Raw genomic sequence first — 25,830 nt, forward strand, 5'->3', positions numbered from 1 at the left:
TCTGCAGACATATGACACCATGGATGATCTCTGCAACACACAATGTATAAAGAATATCATGCCATTTCTAGAGATAGTTAAGTCTACATAAAAAATAAAAACAAAAGAGAGAATATATACATAATAATGAAACCTCTTTTTATTTAGCTATGTTCCTCATCTGCTTGAAGTAATGCTCTTGAACCTGTCAAGGCTAATGATATAGGAAAGAGGAATGATAGTAATAGCCATAGCTGTGAATAAAAATATATTGGACATTCTTGTAACATATACATCCTATAGTATGGTAAACTAAATATAACATACAGATGTAAGAAAAACTTATAACAATATATCAGCAATTGCGGATAAATACCGCTGATTTGTTCACTTGCAATAAGGGTGAACTCTGATGGGGGGGGGGGGGGGGGGCGGAGCCATGTGAAATACCTGGATAGTGGCATGTTACAGGCAAGACCATTAATATACTAGTTTCTGGTCATAGGTTTTCAGGTTATAGGTGAGAAAAATGGCGTAGCTGGCTGACTAGTTAACAGTTCTCTAATAAGTCCATTAGTTTCATGGAAATGGGATAGCACTTGGTAGTCAGTTCTGTGGCCTCTACTGGGCCAAAGAGTAGCATAGAATGCAGATGTGCAATATATAGTAGTTAAGACTGTCTAGTCTTTCTCGGCCGCAGAAAGCCAGACAGTTACTCCACATGCTAGCTTAGTTGCACAATTAGCTACGCTGAAATAATACTCCTGAACCTAAGCTGTTTTATCTTATGGCTAACTAACCCTCAAGGGCAGCTTAATAAAAAAGTATACAAGGCTCGGGGGCATAACAAAACTATATAAGCATTAATATACGTATTAAGTATCAAAGCTTTTCTAACTGATACAAAGAAGGCGAAGGGGTACTCCCAAATGTACCAAATATTCATGTCCTACATATCTCAGGAGCTTCTCAATTAACTCTACAATATGTAAGATATACAATAAACTCAAACAAGCAATCAATAACCCTTTTCTGTATGCACACTTAGTACAGGCATAGGGGACAACAGTATATGAAACACTATTCATGTTGATGTTACTGTCATAACTAGAGTCCATAATAACTGAAGACTAGCAAACAACATTACTACTGATTAAGCTCTCCCCAACAATATCAGGGTAATCCAGGTACAGAGTAAAAATATAGCTAAGGGTACCTCAAATAGTGCTAGTGGAAAGAAAAATCAGATGACCCTCAAAATACAAGCCCAAGCATACGTTGAGAGGTATTAGAGCAGCACAGATATGTTTTATAAATAAAGGGAGAGCCATACCTGCCAAGAGGCTTAGACGGCTAAGTATGAGCCAGATCTCTGAGACATTTTAGTATCCCCAAGATTCATTCATGTATAACAGCTAGGTATATTACCCATAAGTTCAAGTTAGGAGTAGCGTAGCTCTAAAACAGGAATCCACATGTAAAACATATTATGTGAGTAGGTTTACTGTATTTGCTGCAGTATATATATTAACTGATGTCATATTACTTATGAAAGATTAATCCCCAGAAACATATTTTGCGTATACATTATGACAGACCACTCAATAACACACAGGGCCAAGGTAGCACTGTTACCTAAACAGAGAAATAGTGAACATGCAATATAGATAAACTTTAAGTACAGTCCTGAACATAATTATAGTAGAACTTGAAGATCTCTCTATCGAAATAAGTGTCAATGTGAGTTAGTCAGTACCAAGTCTATGCGGGTTCATGCTTAGTGTCACAGTACTGGAATTCCCTTGAACAAACACCAACTCTCTGACACAAGCGAACACTAACCCACTCCGCTTCTAGCAGGCCTACTCCGCAGCTCCGGCACTAGACCCGCTCCCAAGACATAGGACACATGGGCTGCAGAGCAGAGAAAACTACCCGCTCCGATAAGAGGCTCCTGGGTTCTCATCAGAAAAATTGGAACCTTCTCTACTAGGTAAGAGATACCGGGATTCAGCATCTGACCCTCCAGTGCAGGCTTGTAGTGTAGGGAACCGGGGGCCACTTGTGCAGTCATACGCTCCATCAGATCTTCCGCTCCGACCGCTGCTCCCCCGCCCCGAGGGCCGGCCACACCACCCGGGGCCCGGGTGCATGGAAAGCCCACGGAGCCGGCAAACAGCGAGGCCGCAGGTGGGTGCTTGCAATCTTTATCCGCTGACAGCAGCGGGGCCGATCTCGGACGGGTCTCTAAGCCTCTAATTGCTGGGCTCTCAGTAGGGACGCAGTTCTCGCTAGGTAGCCTTATGCCAGCACCACCGGTCTCCATTTTTTGCAGATCACAACTGGCTGGTTGTAGTAGCTGTTTGATTTCAGCGAGATTCTCATCCATCCGCCATGACAGTCATTCCAGCAGGGACTGTACCGTGGTGTTTAGATCTTCTGTGGGTACCAGGATCATTTTTGCAAAAGTAGTCAGCTTTATTCAAGCGATTAGTATAAGAGTAGTCTATATAGCATCTATTTCACAGCCTCTGGAGTTTGTAGCTAGGCTCGGAGTCCCATGTATATATTTTTTAAAAATATAAATCTCTCTCTCTTCTCTCTCTTCTCTCCTCTCGTCTCTCTCCTCACTTCTCTCTTCTCTCTCCTCCCTTCTCTCTCTCCTCTCTTCTCTCTCCTCTTCTCTCCTCTCTTCTCTCTCCTCTTCTCTCTCTTCTTCTTCTTCTCTCTCTTCTTCTTCTCTCTCTTCTTCAGTTTGAGGATGCCCCCCAGATGCTCAATAGGGTTTTGGTCTGAAGATATGCTTGCCAGTCCAGCACCTTTACCCTCAGCTTCTTTAGTAAGGCAGTGGTCGTCTTGGAGGTGTGTTTGGGGTCGTTATCTAAAGCCGATTCTTCTCTCTCCTCTCTTCTTCTCTCTCTTCTCTTCTTCTTCTCTCTCTTCTTCTTCTCTCTCTTCTTCTTCTCTCTCTTCTTCAGTTTGAGGATGCCCCCCAGATGCTCAATAGGGGTTTGGTCTGGAGACATGCTTGGCCAGTCCATCACCTTTACCCTCAGCTTCTTCAGCAAGGCAGTGGTCATCTTGGAGGTGTGTTTGGGGTCGTTATCATGTTGGAATACTGCCCTGCGGCCCAGTCTCCGAAGGGAGGGATTCGTTCTCTGCTACAGTACATGTTGGCATTCATGGTTCCCTCAATGAACTGTAGCTCTCCAGTGACAGCAGCACTCATGCAGGCCCAGACCATGACACTCCCACCGCCATGCTTGACTGTAGGCAAGACACACTTGTCTTTGTACTCCTCACCTGGTTGCCGCCACACACGCTTGACACCATCTGAACCAAAACATTTTATCTTGGTCTAAATGGACCACAGGTCAATGTTCCAGTAATTCATGTCCTTAGTCTGCTTGTCTCCACAAACTGCTTGTGGGCTTTCTTGTGCATCATCGACAGCCATGCAGACCAATTTGATGCAGTGTGTGGTGTATGGTCTGAGCACTGACAGGCTGAGCCCCCACCCCTTCAACCTATGCAGCAATGCTGGCAGCACTCATACATCTATTTCCCAAAGACAACCTCTAGATATGATGCTGAGCATGTGCACTCAACTTCTTTGGTCGACCATTGCGAGGTCTGTTCTGAGTGGAACCTGTCCTGTGAAACTGCTGTATGGTCTTGCCCACTGTGCTGCATCTTAGTTTCAGGGTCTTGGCAATCTTCTTATAGCCTAGGCCATCTTTATGTAGAGCAATAATTCTTTTTTTTAGATCTACAGATTCTTTGCCATGAGGTGCCATGTTGAACTTCCATTGACCAGTATGAGAGAGTGTGAGTGCGAAAACACCAAATTTAACACACCTGCTCCCCTTTCACACCTGAGACCTTGTAACACTAATGAGTCACATGACACCGGGGAGAGAAAATGGCTAATTGGGCCCAATTTGGACATTTCCACTTAGGGGTGTACTCACTTTTGTTGCCAACGGTTTAGACATTAATGGCTGTGTGTTGAGTTATTTTGAGGGGACAGCAAATTTACACTGTTATACAGGCTGTACACTCACTACTTTACATTGTAGCAAAGTGTAATTTCTTCAGTGTTGTCACATGAAAAGATAAAATAAAATATTTATAAAAATGTGAGGGGTGTACTCACTTTTGTGAGATACTGTATATACAGTGTGTGTATATATATATATATATATATATATATATATTGCATTTTTTAATTAGTGATGAATAAAACTATTTCAAGTATTTATATAAGGATGTCTTTGAAGTTCAGCATCCCTGTCATTATAGGTTTTGGCAAAGAAAGGGACAAGTATTTTTGTACATTTACTGCAAAATTTACAACATTAAAATATGGCACACAAGTAAGATATTGCTGATTTTTATAGAAAATATTAAAAAAAATTAAAAAAATAATAATAAAACAAACCTTGCTTTCTCACTGTGGAAATAGTATAAATTGTACCTTGATAAAATATTTAACTTTCTTAAATTTACAAAGCAGTAAGCCTCTGAAGCTTTTTCACCAGGATTATTCTGGAATTTGCTCACCTGCAGGGACCTAAATGTTTTTATATGCCACTGAGTCGATCATATACTATACCACTACTTTGGTACAAAGACTCCAAAACAGCCCTCTCTGTCAAACAAGACCATGCAACACTGCTTTTGACATAGTGGAAATATCAATCACTTGATAGAAAAAACATAATGTATGTAAGAACTTACCTGATAAATTAATTTCTTTCATATTGGCAAGAGTCCATGAGCTAGTGACGTATGGAATATACAATCCTACCAGGAGGGGCAAAGTTTCCCAAACCTCAAAATGACTATAAATACAACCCTCACCACACCCACAATTCAGTTTAATGACTAGCCAAGTAGTGGTGTGATAAAATAAGGAGTAAAAAAGCATATAAAAAGAGGAACTGGAAATATAATTTTTATACCAAAATCATAACCACCAAAAAAGGGTGGGCCTCATGGACTCTTGCCAATATGAAAGAAATAAATTTATCATTTACATAAATTATGTTTTCTTTCATGTAATTGGCAAGAGTCCATGAGATAGTGACGTATGGGATAGAAATACCCAAGATGTGGAAGACCACAGAAGAGTCACTAGAAAGGAAGGGATAAAATAAAAACAGTTATTTCTGCTGAAAAAATTAAATCCACAAAAAAATAAGTCTTTCTCATAAATTTCATGTAAATTTCAAGGAAAAAAATTAAATCATAAGCAGAAGAATAAAACTGAGATAGCTGCCTGAAGAACTTTTCTACCAAAGACTGCTTCAGAAGAAGCAAATAAATCAAAATGGTAAAATTTAGTAAATGTATGCAAAGAAGACCAAGTTGCTGTTTTGCAAATCTTATCAACCGAAGCTTCATTCTAAAAAGCCCAAGAAGTGGCGACTGATCTAGTACAATGAGCTGTAATTCTCTGGGGCGGAGACTGTCCTACCTCCAAATAAGCCTTGTGAGCTTTAACCAAGATACCAACGAAATGGCAAAGGCTTTCTGACTTTTCCTAGGACCAGAAAAAAACAACAAATAGACTAGAAGTCTTCCTGAAACCTTTAGTAGATTCAACATAATATTTCAAAGCTCTTACAACATCCAAAGAATGTAAATATCTTTCAAGAGTATTCTTAGGATTAGGACACAAGGAAGGAACAACAATTTCCCTACTAATGTTGTTAGAATTCACAACCTTAGGAAGAAATTTAAACGAAGTCCGCAAAACAGCCTTATCCTGATGGAAATTCAGAAAAGGAGACTCACAAGAGAGCAGACAATTTAGAAACTCTTCTAGCTGAAGAGATAGACAAAAGGAACAATACTTTCCAAGAAAGTAGTTTAATATCCAGAGAATGCATAGGCTCAAACGGAGGAGCCTGCAAAGCCTTTAAAACCAAATTAAGTCTCCAAGAAGGAGAAATTGATTTAATAAGAGGCTTGATACAAACCAAAGCCTGAAGAAAACAGTGAATGTCAGGAAGATTAGAAACCTTTCTATGAAATAAAACAGAAAGGGCAGACATTTGTCCCTTCAAAGTACTGCAGACAAACCTTTATCCAAACCATTCTGAAGAAACTGTAAAATTCTAGGAATTCTAAAAGAATGCCAAGAGAATTTATGAGAACACCATGAAATATAGGTTTTCCAAACCCGATAATAAATATTCATAGAAACAGACTTACGAGCCTGTAGCATAGTTTTAATCACTGAGTCAGAGGACCCTCTATGACTGAGCACTAAGCGCTCAATTTCCATACCTTCACATTTAGTGAATTGAGATCCTGATGGAAAAACGGCCCTTGAGACAGAAGGTCTGGCCTTAAAGGAAGTGGCAAAGGTTGGCAACTGGACATCCAAACAAGATCTGCATAGCAAAACCTGTGAGGCCATGCTGGTGCTATCAGAAACACATGCAATTGTTCCATTATGATCTTGGAGTATACCCTTGGGAGAAGAACCAGAGGCCGAAAAATGTAAGCAGGTTGGTAAAACCAAGGAACTGCTAACGCATCCACCATCTCCGCCTGAGGATCCCTGGACCTGGAAAGGTACCTGGGAAGCTTCTTGTTTAGATGGGAAGCCATCAGATCTATTTTGGGAAGACCCAACATCTGTACAATCTGAAAAAATACATCTGGATGGAGAGACCACTCCCCTGGATGTAAAGATTGACGACTGACTTCCCAATTGTATACACCTGGGATATGTATCCCAGAAATTAGACAGGAGTTGGATTCCGCCCAAAAAAGTATCCAAGATACTTCTTTCATTGCTAAAGGACTGCGAGTCCCACCCTGATGATTGACATATGCCACAGTTGTGATATTGTCTGTCTGAAAATGAATGAATGATTTTCTCTTTAATAGAGGCCAAGTCTGAAGAGCCCTGAAAATAGCACGGAGTTCTAAAATATTGATTGGTAACCTCACCTCTTGAGGATTCCAAACTCCTTGTGCTGTCAGAGACCCCCAAACAGCTACCCAACCTGTGAGACTTGCATCTGTTGAAATCACAGTCCAGGAAGGACGAACAAAAGAAGCCCCTTGAATAATCCAACGATGGTCAAACCACCAAGTCAAAGAGAGTTGAGTGTTGGGATCTAAGGATATCAATTGTGATATCCGAGTATAATCCCTGCACCATTGATTCAGCATGCAAAGCTGAAGAGGTCTCATATGAAAACGAGCAAAGGGGATCGCATCCGATGCCGCAGTCATGAGACCTAAAACTTCCATGCACATAGCCACTGAAGGGAATGATCGAGACTGAAGGTTTCGACAGGCAGAAATCAATTTCATTCATCTCTTGTCTGTTAAAGACAGAGTCATGGACACTGAATCTATCTGGAAACCTAAAAAGGTGACCCTTGTCTGAGGAATCAAGAAACTCTTTGGTAAATTGATCCTCCAACCATGTCTTTGAAGAAACAACACAAGTTGATTTGTGTGAGATTCTGCTAAATGAAAAGATTGAGCCAGTACCAAGATATAGTCCAAATAAGGAAATACCGCAATATCGTGCTCTCTGATTACAGATAGAAGAGCACCTAGAACCTTCGAAAAGATTCTTGGAGCTGTCGCTAGGCCAAATGGAAGAGCGACAAATTGGTAATTCATGTCTAGAAAAGAGAATCTCAGAAACCGATAGTGGTCTGGAATGTGAAGATATGCATCCTGTAAGTCTATTGAGGACATGTAAGAGATAGCAACCTAAATTTAGATACTATATCAGCATTCCATGATTTGAGCAATAAAGCTCTTCTAGCTAAAATAGCCAAAGACATAGGTTTGACATCAATCTTGATGATATCAAAAATAGCATCACAGATAAAATCATTAGCATGTTGAAGCAAACGAACAATGCTATGCAAATCAGAATCTTTTTCCCGTTGTGCTAAGCTATCCAACAAATATGTTGATGCAGCCACAACATCAGTCATAGAAATGACAGGTCTGAGAATATAGCCAGAATGTAAATAAGCTTTCCTTAGATAAGATTCAATTTTCCTATCTAAAGGATCCTTAAAATAAGCATATTCGCGCCAAAAACATTCTCGCGCCAAGAATGACACAATAAATAACAGCATTTTGCGCCCTTGCGAGCCTAATTGCCCACAACTTTTCAAATGAAAAGAACAAGTCAAATTGAAAAAAAGACTATACCCCAGGTAAGACAAACTTCCTAAAACATGATTCCCATAATGAAACTGCCAGACTGCAAAGGGAAATACACATATACCTGACTCATGTCAAATATAAGGAAAATACATATATTTAAAACTTTATATTAATACATAAAGCACCAAACCATATCTGAGAGTGTGTTAAATAATGATACATACTTACCGAAAGACACCCATCCACATATAGCAGCAAACACTACTCTGAGAGGAATTGGGCTGTAGAATGCTTAGAAGCGCTTATCATAGAAGAAATCATAAAAATCAAGCACAAACTTACTTCACTACCTCCATAGAAGGCAAAGTTTGTAAAACTGAATTGTGGGTGTGGTGAGGGGTAAAATTATAGGCATTTTGAGGTTTGGGAAACTTTGCCCCTCCAGGAAGGATTGTATATCCCATACGTCACTAGCTCATGGACTCTTGCCAATTACATAAAATAAATGAATTACGTAACTCATAATTAGGTAATTGACACTACAAGTAGTGTAAAATGGCTCACTTGAAAGAGGAGGCAATGATGTACACCAGTGATTTGCAACCTTTTTTTTGCCGTGGCACACTTTTTTACATAAAAAAATCCTGTGGCACACCACCATCCCAAAACTTTACAAAATCACTCATTGTAGCCTAATACAGGATATATAATACAGTGTATATATATATATATATATATATATATATATATACACACTGTACTGTGCTGTCATGCCATGCCTCCTTCAAACTATACATGACATATAAATATTTCAAAATTTGAAAGAGGGACACCCCCACACTGTTGTCAGTCTGCTGCGGCACACCTGAGGATCTATCACGGCACACTAGTGTGCCACGGCACACTGGTTGAAAAACACTGATGTACACTATCACAGCTACTTAGTAATGTAGCTCTGCAGACACATGAACTGATATATAGTACTTTCACTTATAGAATCTGATGTTAGATAAGAACCAAAAAGGCCCATCTACGCTACCCATATTATGTTACTTATTTCTTAGGATAGCCTTATGCATGTCCCAGGCATATTTGAATTATTTTACAGTCCTTGGGGCCCATTTATCAAAAGGCTTGCGGACCTGATCCGACACTGCGGATCAGGTCCGCAAGACCTCGCTAAATGCTGGTGCAAATCCTCCGCCCCCTGCTGACTCGCGGCCAATCGGCCGCCAGCAGGGAGGTGTCAATCAACCCGATCGTATTCGATCGGGTTGATTTCCGGCGATTCCTGTCCGCCTGCTCAGAGCAGGCGGATAGGGTTATGAAGCAGCGGTCTTTGTGACCGCTGCTTCATAAGTTGTGTTTCTGGCGAGTCTGAAGACTCGCCAGAAACACGACCCTTCAAGCTCCATACGGAGCTTGATAAATGGGCCTGATTGTGTTTAATACCTCTATTGGAAGTTTATTCCATGAATCCACCACCCTTTCTGTAAAACAATGTGTCCTCACATTTCTCCTGAATCTGCTACCCTCTAACTTAACATTGCGACCCCTTGTTTTGGTAATGATATATTTTGGATGATACCAGTCCTCAATGTTATGAAATAGAGCATAGATTGCTGTTTGTTTCCTCCAGAACAATGCACAAGCTTTCTATATGCAATTTGTATTTAACAGACATTCCTCAAAAAACAAAATGTATGCTTACTTGATAAATGAATTTCTTTCATAGTGGTGAGAGTCCACAATCCATTGCTCCTAGGATTCAACCTCTGGCAAATATTCCCAAAACTCTTAAAAGTACTTTATTCCTTCCACCTCACTGGTATGTCTGTCTGATGTATAGCTAAGCAAGGAGAAGTATCAAGAAATGTAGAAAAGGGAAAAGCAGGGGTAACAGAGGTGAAAACTAAAACTGTCGGCAGAATTTTTAAAAAAATAATATCCGACGGGGTTTGTGGACTCTCACCACCATGAAAGAAATTAATTTATCAGGTAAGCATAAATATTGTTTTCTTTCATAAAGTGGTGAGAGTCCACAATCCATTACTCCTGGGAACTAATACCCAAACATGCACCTAATTCCCAGACACTACTGCCTGGAGGACCTTTCTAACAAAACAAAAAAAAACTCTTCAGACGAAGTAAAAACATCAAAGTGGTAGAACTTAGAACAAGTAAGAAAAGATGACTATGTCGCTGCCTTATCAATTTGTTCAACAGAAATTTAATCTTAAATGGCCAGTAAGTGGAAACTGATCCAGAAAATGGGCTGTAATGGGTTTAAGGTAGACTATCCCATTTCCAAGCAAGCCTTGCAAATTAACGGCTAGATTACGAGTTTTGCGTTATGAGTAAAAAAGCAGTGTTAAGGCTCATAACGCTGCTTTTTCACTACCGCTGCAATTAAGAGTCTTGTAGGTACAGTTGTCCCGCACACTTTTTTGGCCGTACCGCAAATTAACTTATGCAATTTTCGTAAAGTCTTTTTTCAATGGGACTTCCATAGCGCCGATATTACAAGCTTTTTTTTGGAGGACAAAAAGTGAGCGGTGCAACCTATCCTGCAAGATTCGTAACGCATTCTAAAGTCAGTAGTTATGAGTTTTACACAACAAAGCTGTAGCATACAACAAATAACTAAAATGTTAAAAATTACACTAACACCCATAAACTACCTATTAACCCCTAAACTGAGGCCCTCGGTTAAACACTAAAATAAAATTATTAACCCCTAATCTGCCGCTCTGGACATCGCCGCCACTAGAATAAACATATTAAGCCCTAAACTGCCGCACTCCAGCATCGCAAACACTAGTTACATATTATTAACCCCTAATCTGCCACCCCTAACATTGCCGCAACCTACATTACAGTTATTAACCCCTAATCTGCCGTCCCCAATGTCACCGCCACTATACTAAAGTTATTAACCCCTAAACCTAAGTCTAACCCTAACACCCATTAACTTAAATATGATTACAATAAATCTAAATAAAACCTACTATTAATAAATAAATAATTCCTATTTAAAACTAAATACTTACCTGTAAAATAAAGCCTAAGCTAGCTGCAATATAACTAATAGTTACATTGTAGCTAGCTTAGGTTTTATTTTTATTTTACAGGTAAGTTTGTATTTATTTTAACTAGGTAGAATAGTTACTAAATAGGTATTAACTATTTACTAACTACCTAGCTAAAATAAATACAAATTTACCTGTAAAATAAAACCTAACCTGAGTTAAACTAACACCTAACATTACACAACAATTAAATAAATTACATAAACTAAATACAATTACCTAAATTACAAAAAGCAAACAAACACTAAATTACACAAAATAAAAAACAAATTACAGATATTTAAACTAATTACACCTAATCTAATAGCCCTATCAAAATAAAAAAGCCCCCCAAAATAAAAAAAATCCCTAGCCTAAACTAAACTACCAATAGCTCTTAAAAGGGCCTTTTGCGGGGCATTGCCCCAAAGAAATTAGCTCTTTTACCTGTAAAAAAAATACAAACAACCCCCTAACAGTAAAACCCACCACCCACACAACCAACCCCCCAAATAAAACCCTAACTAAAAAAACCTAAGCTCCCCATTGCCCTGAAAAGGGCATTTGAATGGGCATTGCCCCACAAAAGGCCCTTTTAAGGGCTATTGGCAGTTTAGTTTAGGCTAGGGGTTTTATTTATTTTGGGGGGGCTTTTTTTATTTTGATAGGGTTATTAGATTAGGTGTAATTAGTTTAAATATCTTGCAATTTATTTTTTAATGTGTGTAATTTAGTGTTTTTTTTTTTTAATTTAGGTATTTGTATTTAATTTAGTTAATTGTATTTAATTTAGATAATTTATTTCATTGTAGTGTAAGGTTAGGTGTTAGTGTAAGACAGGTTAGGTTTTATTTTACAGGTAAATTTGTATTTATTTTAGCTAGGTAGTTAGTAAATAGTTAATAACTATTTAGTAACTATTCTACCTAGTTAAAATAAATGCAAACTTGACTGTAAAATAAAAATAAAACCTAAGCTAGATACAATGTAACTATTAGTTATATTTTGATCTACGCTCACTTCTTGCCTAATAACGCCGGGTTTATGAAAACCTGTAATACCAGCGCTGTAGGTAAGTGAGCGGTGACAATAACGTGCAAGTTAGCACCGCACCCCTCATAACGCAAAACTCGTAATCTAGTCGTATGAGCTTTAAGTACTGTCTAAAATCCTTCGTAACCTACAGGAAAAAACTTAAACTACCTCTAAATATGTAGAAACCTTTGTTTATTTGTTTGAAGATGAGGGTAAAGAGAATGAACATTAATTTCCTGATTGAAGTTCTCAGAAGACACGACTTTTAGTAAAAGTCAAATGTCCTGAAAAAATTGCCTTAACCTGAAAAAAATGAGAGACGCAAGAAAGAGTAGACCATTCAGAAACTCTCCTGGCAAACGAAAATGCCAAAAGAAAAATACCTTCCAAGACAGAAGCTGAATGTCCAAACTGTGCATGGATTCAAAGGGCGATACCTGCAAAACTCTAAGAACCAAATTTACGTTTGATTACTGGTCTAACTCTGATTGTCAGAAAGTTTTGGAATTTTACTGTGCAATAATACAGGCAGAGCTGAAATCTGACTTTTTAATGAGATATCAGATAATAACCCTTATTCAAGCTCTCTTAACAAAAAAAATTAAGAATTCAATTAATTCTAAATAATGCCAACTAAAACTATTTTTCTCACACCAGAAATTTTATGATACATTTTAGTCATAACAGGCTTTCTGACCTGAAGTAAGGTTTCAACTACCTTATCGGAAAAAAACTGTCTTAAAATTAGGAGTTCAATCTCCAAGGATTCAAATTGAGAGACTCCAGATCTTAAAGATAGAAGGAACCTAGAGATAGAAGAATGTGCCTTAGTGAAAGAGGCCACGGAGGACAACTGGATATGAGAACCAAATCTGTGAAACAAGTCTTGCATGCCCAAGCTGAAAGAAACAAAAATATTGATGATTGCCCTTATATGATCCAAACTATTACTCTTGGCAACAGAACCGTAGAAGGAAAAAATGTAAGCAAGAGCAAATAGAGCATCTACAAACTGAGGGTCTCTGGCTCTTGCAAAAAATCTGGGAAGTCTGTTGTTCAAATGAGAAACCATCAGGTATATTTTTGGTAGACCCCATCATTCTGCAATCTGATTGCACACTTCCTGATGTAAAGAATATTCCCCTGGATGAAAATATTGTTTCCTAGATTGAGCTCGAGGATATTATTGGTAACCTCACTTCCTGAGGAGACCAAACTCCCTTTGCTCTTCAGAACCCCAACATGAGAGACTTACATCTGTTGAGATTATAGTCCATGTTGAGCAAAAAAAGGAAGCCCCTAGGGAGATGGACAGATGATTTATCTAGCACAGAAGATTACTCTTTATTATAGGATCTAATAGAATCCCTTAGAAAAGATAAAAGAGATCCTTGCATCACTGACTCAGCATGCAAAGTAGACGAGATCTCATGTGAAACCGAGCAAATAGAATTACATCTGATGCAGCAATCATCAGACCTAGAATTTTCATGCAGAAAGCTACTGTAGGATTGGGCAGTGACTGAAGCTTCGCACAAGTAGACTAAACTTTAGATTCCTCTAATATGTTAAGGATAGACTTATTGACAACTCCCAGGAAAGACACCCTGGTCTGAGGAAACACAGAGCTCTATGGAACATTGATTTACCATCCATGTTATCGAATAAACAACAAATGTTTATATATATGAGAAATTATTAATGCTAAGGCCTCTAGTTATGAAGCCGTCTACTTATCTGCATTCGCCGGCCCAATACGCTCGCCTAAGCTTGCCTACCATCGCCGACGCGGACCTGAATACGTTCGCCAAAGTTATAAAAAAAAAAGCTGTCAAGAAGCCGCACCAAGTACGGAGCGATGAGCAGCAGACTGTTGTTAACTGACAGTCATCGATCTCGCTGCTCATCGGCTTCTTTGCAGCTTTCTTGATAGCCGGTCACTAAGCACCCACACTAAACTACACTGTTTTACCCCCTAAACCGCCGCTCCCGGAGCCCCCCCCGCACCTTAATAAAGTTATTACCCCCTAAAACGCCGCTCCTGGACCCCGCCGCAACTAAAATAAATGTATTAACCCCTAAAACGCAGCTCCCGGACCATGCCGCCACTTACATTATACCTATTAACCCCTATCCTGCCCCCCACTATACCGCCGCCATCAATATTCAAGTTATTAACCCCTATCCTGCGGATCCCGGACCCCGCCGCAACTAAATAAATTGTTTAACCCCTAAACCGCCGCACCCGGAGCCCACCGCCACCTATATTAAAGTTATTAACCCCTATCCTGCCCCCCACTACACCGCCGCCACCTACATTAAACTCATTAACCCATAAACCGCCGCTCCCGAACCCCGCCGCCACATATATTAAACTTATTAACCCCTATCCTGACCCCCTATACCACCGCCACCTCTATAAAATTTATTAATCCCTAAACCTAAGCCTAACACTAACACTCCCCTAACTTTAAAATTATTTGAAAAAATCTAAATAAAACTTACTATTATTAAATAAATTATTCCTATTTAAAAATAAATACTTACCTATAAAATAAACCCTAAGATAGCTACAATATAACTAATAATTATATTGTAGCTATTTTAAGATTTATTTTAATTTTACAGGGAACTTTGTATTTATTTTAACTAGGTAGAATAGTTATTAAATAGTTATTAACTATTTAATAACTACCTAGCTAAAATACTTACAAAATTACCTGTAAAATAAATCCTAACCTAAGTTACAATTAAACCTAACACTACACTATCATTAAATTAATTAAATAAATTAACTACAATTACCTAAAATTAAATTCAATTAAATAAACTAAACTATAGTACAAAAAAACAAACACTAAATTACAGAAAATAAAAAAGAATTACAAGAAGTTTAAACTAATTACACCTAATCTAAGCCCCCTAATAAAATAATAAAGCCCCCCAAAATAAAAAAAAGTCCTACCCTATTCTAAATTACAAAGTAACCAGCTCTTTTACCAGCCCTTAAAAGGGCTTTTTGCGGGGCATTGCCCCAAAGTAATCAGCTCTAAACTAAACTATAGTACAAAAAAACAAACACTAAATTACAGAAAATAAAAAAGAATTCCAAGAAGTTTAAACTAATTACACCTAATCTAAGCCCCCTAATAAAATAATAAAGCCCCCCCAAAATAAAAAAAGTCCTACCCTATTCTAAATTACAAAGTAAGCAGCTCTTTTACCAGCCCTTAAAAGGGCTTTTTGCGGGGCATTGCCCCAAAGTAATCAGCTCTTTTACCTGTAAAAAAAAATACAACCCCCCCCAACATTAAAACCCACCACCCACATACCCCTACTCTAACCCACCCAAACCCCCCTTAAAAAAACCTAACACTAACCCCCTGAAGATCACCCTACCTTGAGCCGTCTTCACCCAACCGGGCCGAAATCTTCATCCAAGTGGCGCAGAAGAGGTCCTCCATCCAGCAGAAGTCTTCATCCAGGCGGCGTCTTCAATCTTCATCCATCCGGAGCAGAGCCATCTTCCAAGGAGCCGACGCGGAGCCATCCTCTTCAACCGACGACTGAACGACGAATGAAGGTTCCTTTAAGGGACGTTATCCAAGAAGGCGTCCCTCGAATTCCGATTGGCTGATAGGATTCTATCAGTCAATTGGAATTAAGGTAGGAAAAATCTGATTGGCTGATTCAATTAGCCAATCAGATTGAAGTTCAATCCTGATTGGAACAGCCAATAGAATGCAAGCTCAATCCGATTGGCTGATTGGATCAGCCAATCGGATTGAACTTCAATCTGATTGGCTGATTGAATCAGCCAATCAGATTTTTCCTACCTTAATTCCGATTGGCTGATAGAATCCTATCAGCCAATCGGAATTCAAGGGATGCCATCTTGGATGACGTCCCTTAAAGGAACCTTCATTCGTCGTTCAGTCATCGGATGGAGAGGATGGCTCCGCTACGGATGGATGAAGATTGAAGACGCCGCCTGGATGAAGACTTCTGCTGGATGGAGGACCTCTTTTGTGCCACTTGGATGAAGATTTTGGCCCGGTTGGGTGAAGACAGCTCAAGGTAGGGTGATCTTCAGGGGGTTAGTGTTAGTTTTTTTTAAGGGGGGGTTTGGGTGGGTTAGAGTAGGGGTATGTGGGTGGTGGGTTGTAATGTTGGGGGGGTTGTATTTTTTTTACAGGTAAAAGAGCTGATTACTTTGGGGCAATGCCCCGCAAAAAGCCCTTTTAAGGGCTGGTAAAAGAGCTGGTTACTTTGTAATTTAGAATAGGGTAAAGCCTTTTTTTATTTTGGGGGGCTTTATTATTTTATTAGGGGGCTTAGATTAGGTGTAATTAGTTTAAACTTCTTGTAATTGTTTTTTATTTCCTGTAATTTAGTGGGGGTTTTTGTACTATAGTTTAGTTTATTTAATTTAATTTAAGGTAATTGTAGTTAATTTATTTAATTAATTTATTTAATGATAGTGTAGTGTTAGGTTTAATTGTAACTTAGGTTAGGATTTATTTTACAGGTAATTTTGTAAGTATTTTAGCTAGGTAGTTATTAAATAGTTAATAAACTATTTAATAACTATTCTACCTAGTTAAAATAAATACAAAGTTGCCTGTAAAATAAAAATAAATCCTAAAATAGCTACAATATAATTATTAGTTATATTGTAGCTATCTTAGGGTTTATTTTACAGGTAAGTATTTAGTTTTAAATAGTATTAATTTAGTTAATACAAGTAATATTATTTAGATTTATTAAAATAATATTTAAGTTAGGGGGTTAGGGTTAGTGTTAGACTTAGGTTTAGGGGTTAATAATTTTAATATAGGTGGCGGCTGTATAGGGGGGGGCAGGATAGGGGGTAATAATTTTAATATAGGTGGCGGCGGTATAGGGGGGCAGGATAGGGGTAATAACTTTAATATAGGTGGCGGCGGGGTCCAGGAGTGGCGGTTTAGGGGTTAAACAATTTATTTAGTTGCGGCGGGGTCCGGGATCCGCAGGATAGGGGTTAATAAGTTTATGTAGGTGGTGGTGGTATAGGGGACGGCAGATTAGGGGTTAATATGTATAATGTAGGTGGCGGCGGGGTCCGGGAGCGGTGGTTTAGGGGTTAACATGTTTAATATAGTTGCGGCGGGGTCCGGGAGCGGCGGTTTAGGGGTTAATAAGTTTATTTAGTTGCGGCAGTGTAGGGGGGGGGGGGCAGATTAGGGGTGTTTAGACTCGGGGTACATGTTAGGGTGTTAGGTGCAGACATCTCCCATAGTAATCAATTCGATATCGGGCAGCAGCGAACATGAGCTTTCGCTTTGGTCAGACTCCCATTGATTCCTATGGGATCTGCTGCCTCCAGGGCGGCGGATTGAAATCCAGGAACGCTGGCCCGGAATAGTGGCGAGCATACCTGGTAGTAGTTTGATAACTACCAAAAGTAGTCAGATTGTGCCGAACTTGCGTTCGGAACAACTGTAGTGACGTAACCATCGATCTGTGTCGGACTGAGTTTGGCGGATCGTAGGTTACGTCACTATATTCTACTTTTGCCGGGCAGTAGGGCTTGATAACTACGGCGAATCAGCCTCGCCACAAATACGCTGCAGAATTCCAGCGTATTTGCGGTTGACGGCTTGATAACTAGAGGCCTAAGATTGGAACTTTAACCAAGATATTGACCAGGTCATTTTTAAAGAATTCTTTGATCTATGCTTTAGCGATCCTGAATGGAAAGATAAATCCATAGTAGGATGACTATCAGACTTAGATCTTACTTGGAGAAAGTATAGCTGCCAACATTTCAGAAACAGTAAAGCGCACAAAGTTCTTAAATCCTGGAGCAAAATCTGCTGAGCTTGCTTGTAAAAAAAAACAAATAGAGGGAGGGCAGAGACCTTTAGAGGCAAGGGCTTTATTAAGTACAGTACATTAGCATGCATCAGGAGATCCATACAATAATTACAAAGTAGTGTTGGGGTTAAATATTAAAAAGTTTGCACACAACACATTTTAACTGAATGGTTACCCGAGTCTAAACGATCCATATTACAGAAATGGGGACAGTTAGAGAATGCTCCATTATATAAAAGTGAGACAAAAAGACAGGTAAAAACAGTTGCTGTAAATTAAAACACCACATATGTTTGTGTACTGTATAGAAACAGACAGACAATTCAGGGATTTTAAACAGTAAAAGCCAAGAAAAAGGAGAAGGAGGTTAATAACAGGCACATAATGCTGTGTCACAATGACGAAACAGTAAACCAAAACGTTTGAAATAAATGACCCACAAATTTAGATCTTTGTATATTAAAGTACTCTTGAAAAATGTAGTCTTACTCTCACAGATGACACCAGAGTTTAACACCAGCCCAGAAGCTAAAACCAAGCTGCAGAGAAAATCTGTTAGCCAGTCTCGCTTACAGCTGAGGAGCACTCACAGAGAGGACAGAAGATTAGTGCAGTATGAAATATTAACCCCCGAGTCGCAAAATTTATTCAAGCAGCGAGCTCTGACTATTAAAGGTCGGATCAGAACGCGCTAACCCGACGAGCTCTAAGCTGACAGAGAGACTCTGTAACACACAAAAACAAATGAACGGTGTAGTAAATAGGCGCTCATAAAAACAGTGCCGACATTGTAAAAAATGCACCTATATAGCGTCACCATGAAGGAAAATATTCCAAGAGTATAGAAAACCCCAAATGAAAATAACATAAATGCTTACTAGATAATTTCCTTTCCTTTTGTACAGGGAGAGTCCACAGCTGCATTCCTTACTTGTGGGAAATACTAAACCTGGCACCAGAAGGAGGCAAAGACACCCCAGCAAAAGGCTTAAATACCTCCCCCACTTCCCTCATCCCCCAGTCATTCTGCCGAGGGAACAAGGAACAGCAGGAGAAATATCAGGGTGAAAAAAGGTGCCAGAAGAACAAGATAAAATTTAGGGCCGCCCATCGGAGAACACGGGTGGGAGCTGTGGACTCTCTCTGTACAGAAGGAAAGGAAATGATCTGGTAAGCATAATTTATGTTTTCCTTCTTAACATAGGGAGAGTCCACAGCTGCATTCCTTGCTTGTGGGAAATTATACCCAAACTCCAGAGGACACTGATTGCTAACGGGAGGGGAAAAAAGGAGAGGGGGGCCCCCATCTGAGGGCACCACAGCCTGCAAAAACAATTTATCCTGAAGGATGCTTCAATGGAAGCAAAAAATTCTATAAAAATCTTGGAAAAAGAATGTAAGGAGGCCCAAGTAGCCGCCCAACAAATCTGATCCATAGATGCCTCATTTCAGAGACCCAAGAGGACGTCACTGCTCTCGAACTGAGCCGTAAACCTCTGAGGGGGCTAGTGTCCCGCTGTCTCATATGCCAAGCGGATGACACTCCTCAACTAAAACATAAGGAAGCTCAAGAAGCCTTCTGACCCTTACGCTTCCCAGATAGATAACAAACAGAGAAATCTGTCTATTCCTATGTAGCCTGAAAATAGTACTTCAATGCACAACTCCATATTATGTAGAAAACTTTCCTTCGAGAAGAAGGAATAGGACATAATAAATAGGTCACAATTTCTCGATTGCAGTTGTAATTCGACACAACCTTAGGAGGAAAACCTAACTAGGTTTGTAGAACCGCCTTATTATAATGGAACACCCGATAAGGAGGGTTGCATTGCAATGCCGCAATCTCAGAGACTTCTGCACGCAGAAGCAAAAATTTAGACGGAAAGATAACCACTAAAGACAACCTCATGCATAGGTACAAAGGTAGCCCGATGCAAAACCCTAAGAACAAAATCTAAGCTCCAAGGAGGAGCCCCAGATTGACACACTGGCCTGATCGCAGTCAGAGCCCCTGCAAAACTGTAACCACACCTGGAGGGAGGATCGCTGACAGCGAGTAGTAGTGTGCCTCTGCTCACTACCAAGCCTGAAATACTACCCTCATGCAAGGGAGTCTCTCTTTCTCAGACACCTGAGAGAAAGAATGACTAGATCCATACACTGGGACAAAGCCAGTAGATCTAAACCCTCAGAGCAAAAAGCTTGTCTGAAGATCCATAAAAATAATCAGGAGGGAAGACTCCTGAGTCCACAGGCCCCTCTGGGCACACCCTCACCAACCTGGCGGGCTTGTGACCGAAGTCAAAACCGCCCCGGGATAAATTATTATTTGTTTGCATAATATATGCGTTTATGAAACATCATTAACATATACATTCTCAGACCTCAGTCACTGGTTAAGGAACTTTCCAATTCAAAATGCCAAAACAGTTTTATTTTGTTTGTCATATAAAACTGCCTGGTGGCCACACACTATCTTCTGGTGACTGTGGTGCTGACTCTGACACACGGCACGCACACAGCAGCACTGCACTGATGCCGCGTGCCTTCACATGTCACAGACTGTCAGAGATGCCGGTCCCAGCAGATGGGAGCAATGCAGACTCAGCAGCTGAGCTAGTATAGTAAGGTGAGTGACAGAGGGCCTTTTTTGGTAACAGGCGGGCAGGCACATAAAAGGACGACATGTGCAGTTCCATTCCAGGGAGACTCCCACATTAGCTATTTTGTTATTTGTAAAAAAACATGAGAGGATGGTTTAAACTTTTTTTCCCCATTTTTTTTATTTGATCATTATTAAAAGTTATATTTTAGTTGCACCAACGCACCTACTGTGGCTTGAATCCACATTTAGAGTTGAATAAAAACCATAGAACCTTGAGTGCTACTCATACATTTAACTTTGCACAAGCCTTATTCAGCTAATACCCATGACAGCACTGATAATCATGCTAAAATGTCCCAAAATTGAATATTGTGATAGTCATCCATACTAATTTTATATACAGTTGTTATATACTGTACACTATTATTATTATTATTTTTTTTTAAAAAAGCATTTTTGATTAGTCTAATATGTTTTTGTCACTTAAACAAGTATTATACTTGCCATGTTTGGTATACGGTTAAATAAGAAATGATGAGCGAGGGAAGTGGGCCTTTTTGCCCTAAAATGCCTGGGCCTCTATTTGGTCCCAGTCCGGCCCTGAAGCTAACTTAAAACTTCACAAGGCCAAAAGGAAAGTCTTCCTGACTATGAAAGCCAAGATAGCATCCAGGAGTGACAGAGGGCCTTTTTTGGTAACAGGCGGGCAGGCACATAAAAGGACGACATGTGCAGTTCCATTCCAGGGAGACTCCCACATTAGCTATTTTGTTATTTGTAAAAAAACATGAGAGGATGGTTTAATCTTTTTTTCCCCATTTTTTTTATTTGATCATTATTAAAAGTTATATTTTAGTTGCACCAACGCACCTACTGTGGCTTGAATCCACATTTAGAGTTGAATAAAAACCATAGAACCTTGAGTGCTACTCATACATTTAACTTTGCACAAGCCTTATTCAGCTAATACCCATGACAGCACTGATAATCATGCTAAAATGTCCCAAAATTGAATATTGTGATAGTCATCCATACTAATTTTATATACAGTTGTTATATACTGTACACTATTATTATTATTTTTTTTTTAAAAAAAAAAAGCATTTTTGATTAGTCTAATATGTTTTTGTCACTTAAACAAGTATTATACTTGCCATGTTTGGTATACGGTTAAATAAGAAATGATGAGCGAGGGAAGTGGGCCTTTTTGCCCTAAAATGCCTGGGCCTCTTTTTGGTCCCAGTCCGGCCCTGAAGCTAACTTACAACTTCACAAGGCCAAAAGGAAAGTCTTCCTGACTATGAAAGCCAAGATAGCATCCAGGAATCCACCCTGGTGCTTACACCAGAGAACTCTGGTCTAGATCCATCTCTGAGGATTGAGGAAAACAGATGAAAACCCTTCTATCAGACGAGACAATAGTAATTAAACCAGAATCGTCAAGACAAGGAAAGCTACCGTGAGATCTAGATTCTGGTCTCAAGAAAAACCCCAGATTTCTAAAAGATCTAGAAGCAGCAGTGAGATCAAAATGCTGGTCCTTAGGAACCGAATGTTCCCATAGGAGGAATGAACAGGTATGATAGCCTTCCTCAACAGTGATCCTGCACTGCTCCCCCGTACCAAGGGTAGAGAGTACAATATAGTCTCCCTCTGGAACGAGGAGACATGATAAGCTTGCTTAAGTATTTTAGGACCCAAATAGGGCGGGAATTCCCTTCCTCTATGGGACCACAAAAGAAACGCGGTTTGCATAATATCCCAAACCTGACTCTGCAATAGGCACCGTGACAATGACTCCAAAGGAGAACAAAAAACCTGCACCCACCTGAAAAGGCTTCCCTCTCTCTGTCAGAAAGACAAGATCAAGAGAAGGAAAACTGCCCTGGAGGCTGGATCTGAAGTCTAGCTTTGACCTCTAGTACCCAAGGACCCTGTACGCTCCTGAATCAAGCGTCTGAAAAGAGCGAATGCAATCCAAGATAGGACCTGAAACTGGCCCCTCCTATTAACCTAGGTTTACCGGGCCTGTTCTGTTTGGACTTATTCCAGGACTGAGACGGTTTCCAAAACCACTTGGATAGCTCTTAGCGGGGACCGAGCGGAGACCTCTGATGCTCGGTCTTGACCACACTAAAAGAATAAGAGAAAATAATTTGTCTCTCAGATTCGCTCTCTCATCAAAATGGAAAAAACGCAGAATAGCGGAACCAAATTAACTCTTTCTCTCAAGCAGAAGGAAAAATTAGATTTAGAAGTCATATTTGCCAGAGTGACTCAAGGTCTGAAGAGAAAAAAAACTGAAGCCCTAACTTAGGGCTAGAAATCTACAAGATAAAAGAAATATAGGTACCAAGACCCTATTCTTTCTCGAAAATATTGAGGGAACCATCACCTCAACCTGAGACAGAGAAACTTCAATAGGAAGTCTCCAGAAAATGTGACAACCTAAGTCATCAGTACATAAATATCCCTTGAAACGAAACCTCTTCATAAAAAGAGTTTCCTCTATAACCAAGTGCTCTAAGAATAAACTATCCTGAAACAGAATAGAAAAATTATAGACATGCGCCCAAAAAGTGCTAGCCAAGTAGTGATGTGTAACATCACAACCCCCCTCTAGAGTCCAGAAATGGGATTTTAAAAGGAATATAGACGAAAGGAATAGGATCTCCATCCTACCCCACCCGTCTAATCAAATTTGCTATCTGATTTAGAGTTCTGAGATTCGACTGGCAGATCAGTACTAGGAATCTCTAATATTGCCAAAACTTCCCTTAGAAGCGAGCGCAGGCGCGAAATCCTCCTTTGCCGGAGGAATAGAAGCAGCAGGCTCCGACCCAGAAGGTCCGTACTCTGAAGCCTCAGAGAGAACCGTATCCTCGGATGACTGATCAGATACAACCGTCAATTTACATGATGCTCCCTGGGCAGGAATGCATGGATTAACCCTCCGTTTGCTCATAGCAGTACAAGGCAAAATGGCTAAGGCTGCAGACATCACCATACAGAACTACGCAGTAGCGTCTGGTGGAAAAAAGCCCCCTCCAGGTGGAGGATTAGCGGTGCTAGGGGAAGCTGCATGTGTAGGACCATATGACTGTAGGGGACACAACTCACGGAACGAAGAGTCCTCAGAGGTGGAATGCTCAGTGGCATCTAACATCTCAACATTGGTTGATGAAAACACCCTGTTGCGGCATATGGAACATAATTGAGAGGGCTGGACTACGCGGGCCTCCTCACAATATACACAGGTATCGAATTCTGTCGTAGAGGGATCAACCTCTAAAAAAATCAGAATCCCCATAACTAGGTAACCTTAATTAAAACAAGAAAACAAACGGCACCTTACACCCCCAATGGCTGAGCACTCACCACCTCCTATGACCCAGACAGTATAGAGAAACTCGCTCCTCTCCGTAGTCACTCGGTCAGGAAAAGGAAATGGAAAAAGTGATCACTCCCGGTCACACGGTGCGCAATGCAGGACCGCCCCTGCTAAAGGAAAATCTCGGCAAGCTTAATAAAACTGTGCAGCTCTTAAGTAAAAGAGCAACCTGTACGTTCAATATCGCCTATGAGCCCAAAAACACCACACACATATAAAGCAGCAGAAATCACATAAACAATATGATTGACCCCCCCCTCCACACTGATCAACAATCCCCTCAGGAGATATTAACCCTTGATTCCATAAAGATAAAAGAATCCAACTGTGACCCTGTTTTCTAGCATTAACATATGCGTAAAAAATGAAACGATCTTACTGGAATCTATGCCGTGGAACAGAAACACGGTCCTTCAAGTGTGACAGACTGTAGCATCGCTTCTGACATGGACTTGAGTGATGAAAAGCAGGCAGCGAAACTTGTCAATGCTGATTGCTTAGGAGCTGTTAACATGAGCCTGGATGAGTTCGCAGAAAGACTCTCCCTGCATCTTCAGACTCTGACTTTCATCAATGCCCTCACTGAGAGGCTGGCAAGAAAGTGACGAAAGGCAAAGAATGACTGGGGTATGAGGGAAGTGGGGGAGGTATTTAAGCCTTTGGTTGGGGTGTATTTACCTCATCCTGGTGGTCAGGTTCAGTATTTCCCACAAGTAAGGAATGCAGCTGTGCACTCTCCCTGTATTAAGAAGGAAAACATTAATAAAGATGAACTATTTTAATCATCATGAGGCTCACAGTATATATGCATCTTCTTAAAACATTATACATACATTATGCAGACTAAAGTATGTAAGGTGGTATACATCTGTCTAATAAATTTGTCCCCTGGCTATGATATACTGTGATAACTGTACCTGCTAATAGCCGGTGGGCTATGTAAGTGCAAAGTGAGAGAATGTACCTGAATGTACCTGAACTGCACCCACTCTACTGAGCTTACCCCCTACAGCCATGATTGCATCAAGTAGAGAGCTCATCCACTGCTTTACTGTCACAGCAGAGGATTACTGTAAGGAGTATCTTGACAAAACAACAGGAGGAGGCTAAGAGACCAGTCCCTGCGATACCTGTGGCAGGCTTGTGACTATACTTCAATCTTTCCTCTGTCTTTCTGTAGCACTCCCTGAGGGAAAAATAGGCCTCAAATTGGTCTGAGGGCTCTTCTCAACGAAGAATCATGAGCATCTCAATTCTTCACCTTCCTCCTGAGAGGCAAAGATTTACACTGGCATACCAGTGAGGTGGAAGGGGTCAAGTACTCTTAGAAGTTTTGGGATAATTTGCCTTCTTCTAGTGGCCATGAGTTGAATCCCAGGAATAATGGATTGTGGACTCTCACCACCTTATTAAAGAAATATAAATTTTATTTGTAAGATACAAGAGCTAAATCCAGCCCTAATTCTCTAATTAGTGTTGGGTGTGACATTTCAACCTATGTCCATCACATTCCACATAGGTTCTTTGCAAATTACCTTAAGCTCATCAAAGCTGAGGGTAAAGTGTAAGATCTCCGCAAACTGTTTGGCCAGAGCCTGCTCTCGCTCTAGGTGCTGCGTTGGAGCAAATGGCGGTGAAGTGAGAGCTTCCAGAAGGCTATGCAAGGCATTCTCTGTGGGGACCAAAAAAAAAAACTAAGCACAGAAAAACCGTACATTTTTTAAAATTTATCAAAGAAA

General features: G+C 40.1%; 1 protein-coding gene across 6 annotated transcripts in view; it reads right to left on the reverse strand.

Moving 5' to 3' along the window:
* Positions 1-25,830, reverse strand: part of LOC128653800 (CYFIP-related Rac1 interactor A) — a 200,658-nt gene that overhangs the window by 44,281 nt on the left and 130,547 nt on the right. For all 6 annotated transcript variants that reach the window (XM_053707311.1, XM_053707313.1, XM_053707312.1 and 3 more), the window contains one exon: positions 25,627-25,763. In XM_053707311.1, coding sequence (XP_053563286.1) covers positions 25,627-25,763 — 137 coding nt within the window. The remainder of the gene's footprint in view (positions 1-25,626; positions 25,764-25,830) is intronic.

The sequence above is a fragment of the Bombina bombina genome, chromosome 3, assembly GCF_027579735.1.
Source record: "Bombina bombina isolate aBomBom1 chromosome 3, aBomBom1.pri, whole genome shotgun sequence".
NCBI lineage: Eukaryota > Metazoa > Chordata > Amphibia > Anura > Bombinatoridae > Bombina > Bombina bombina.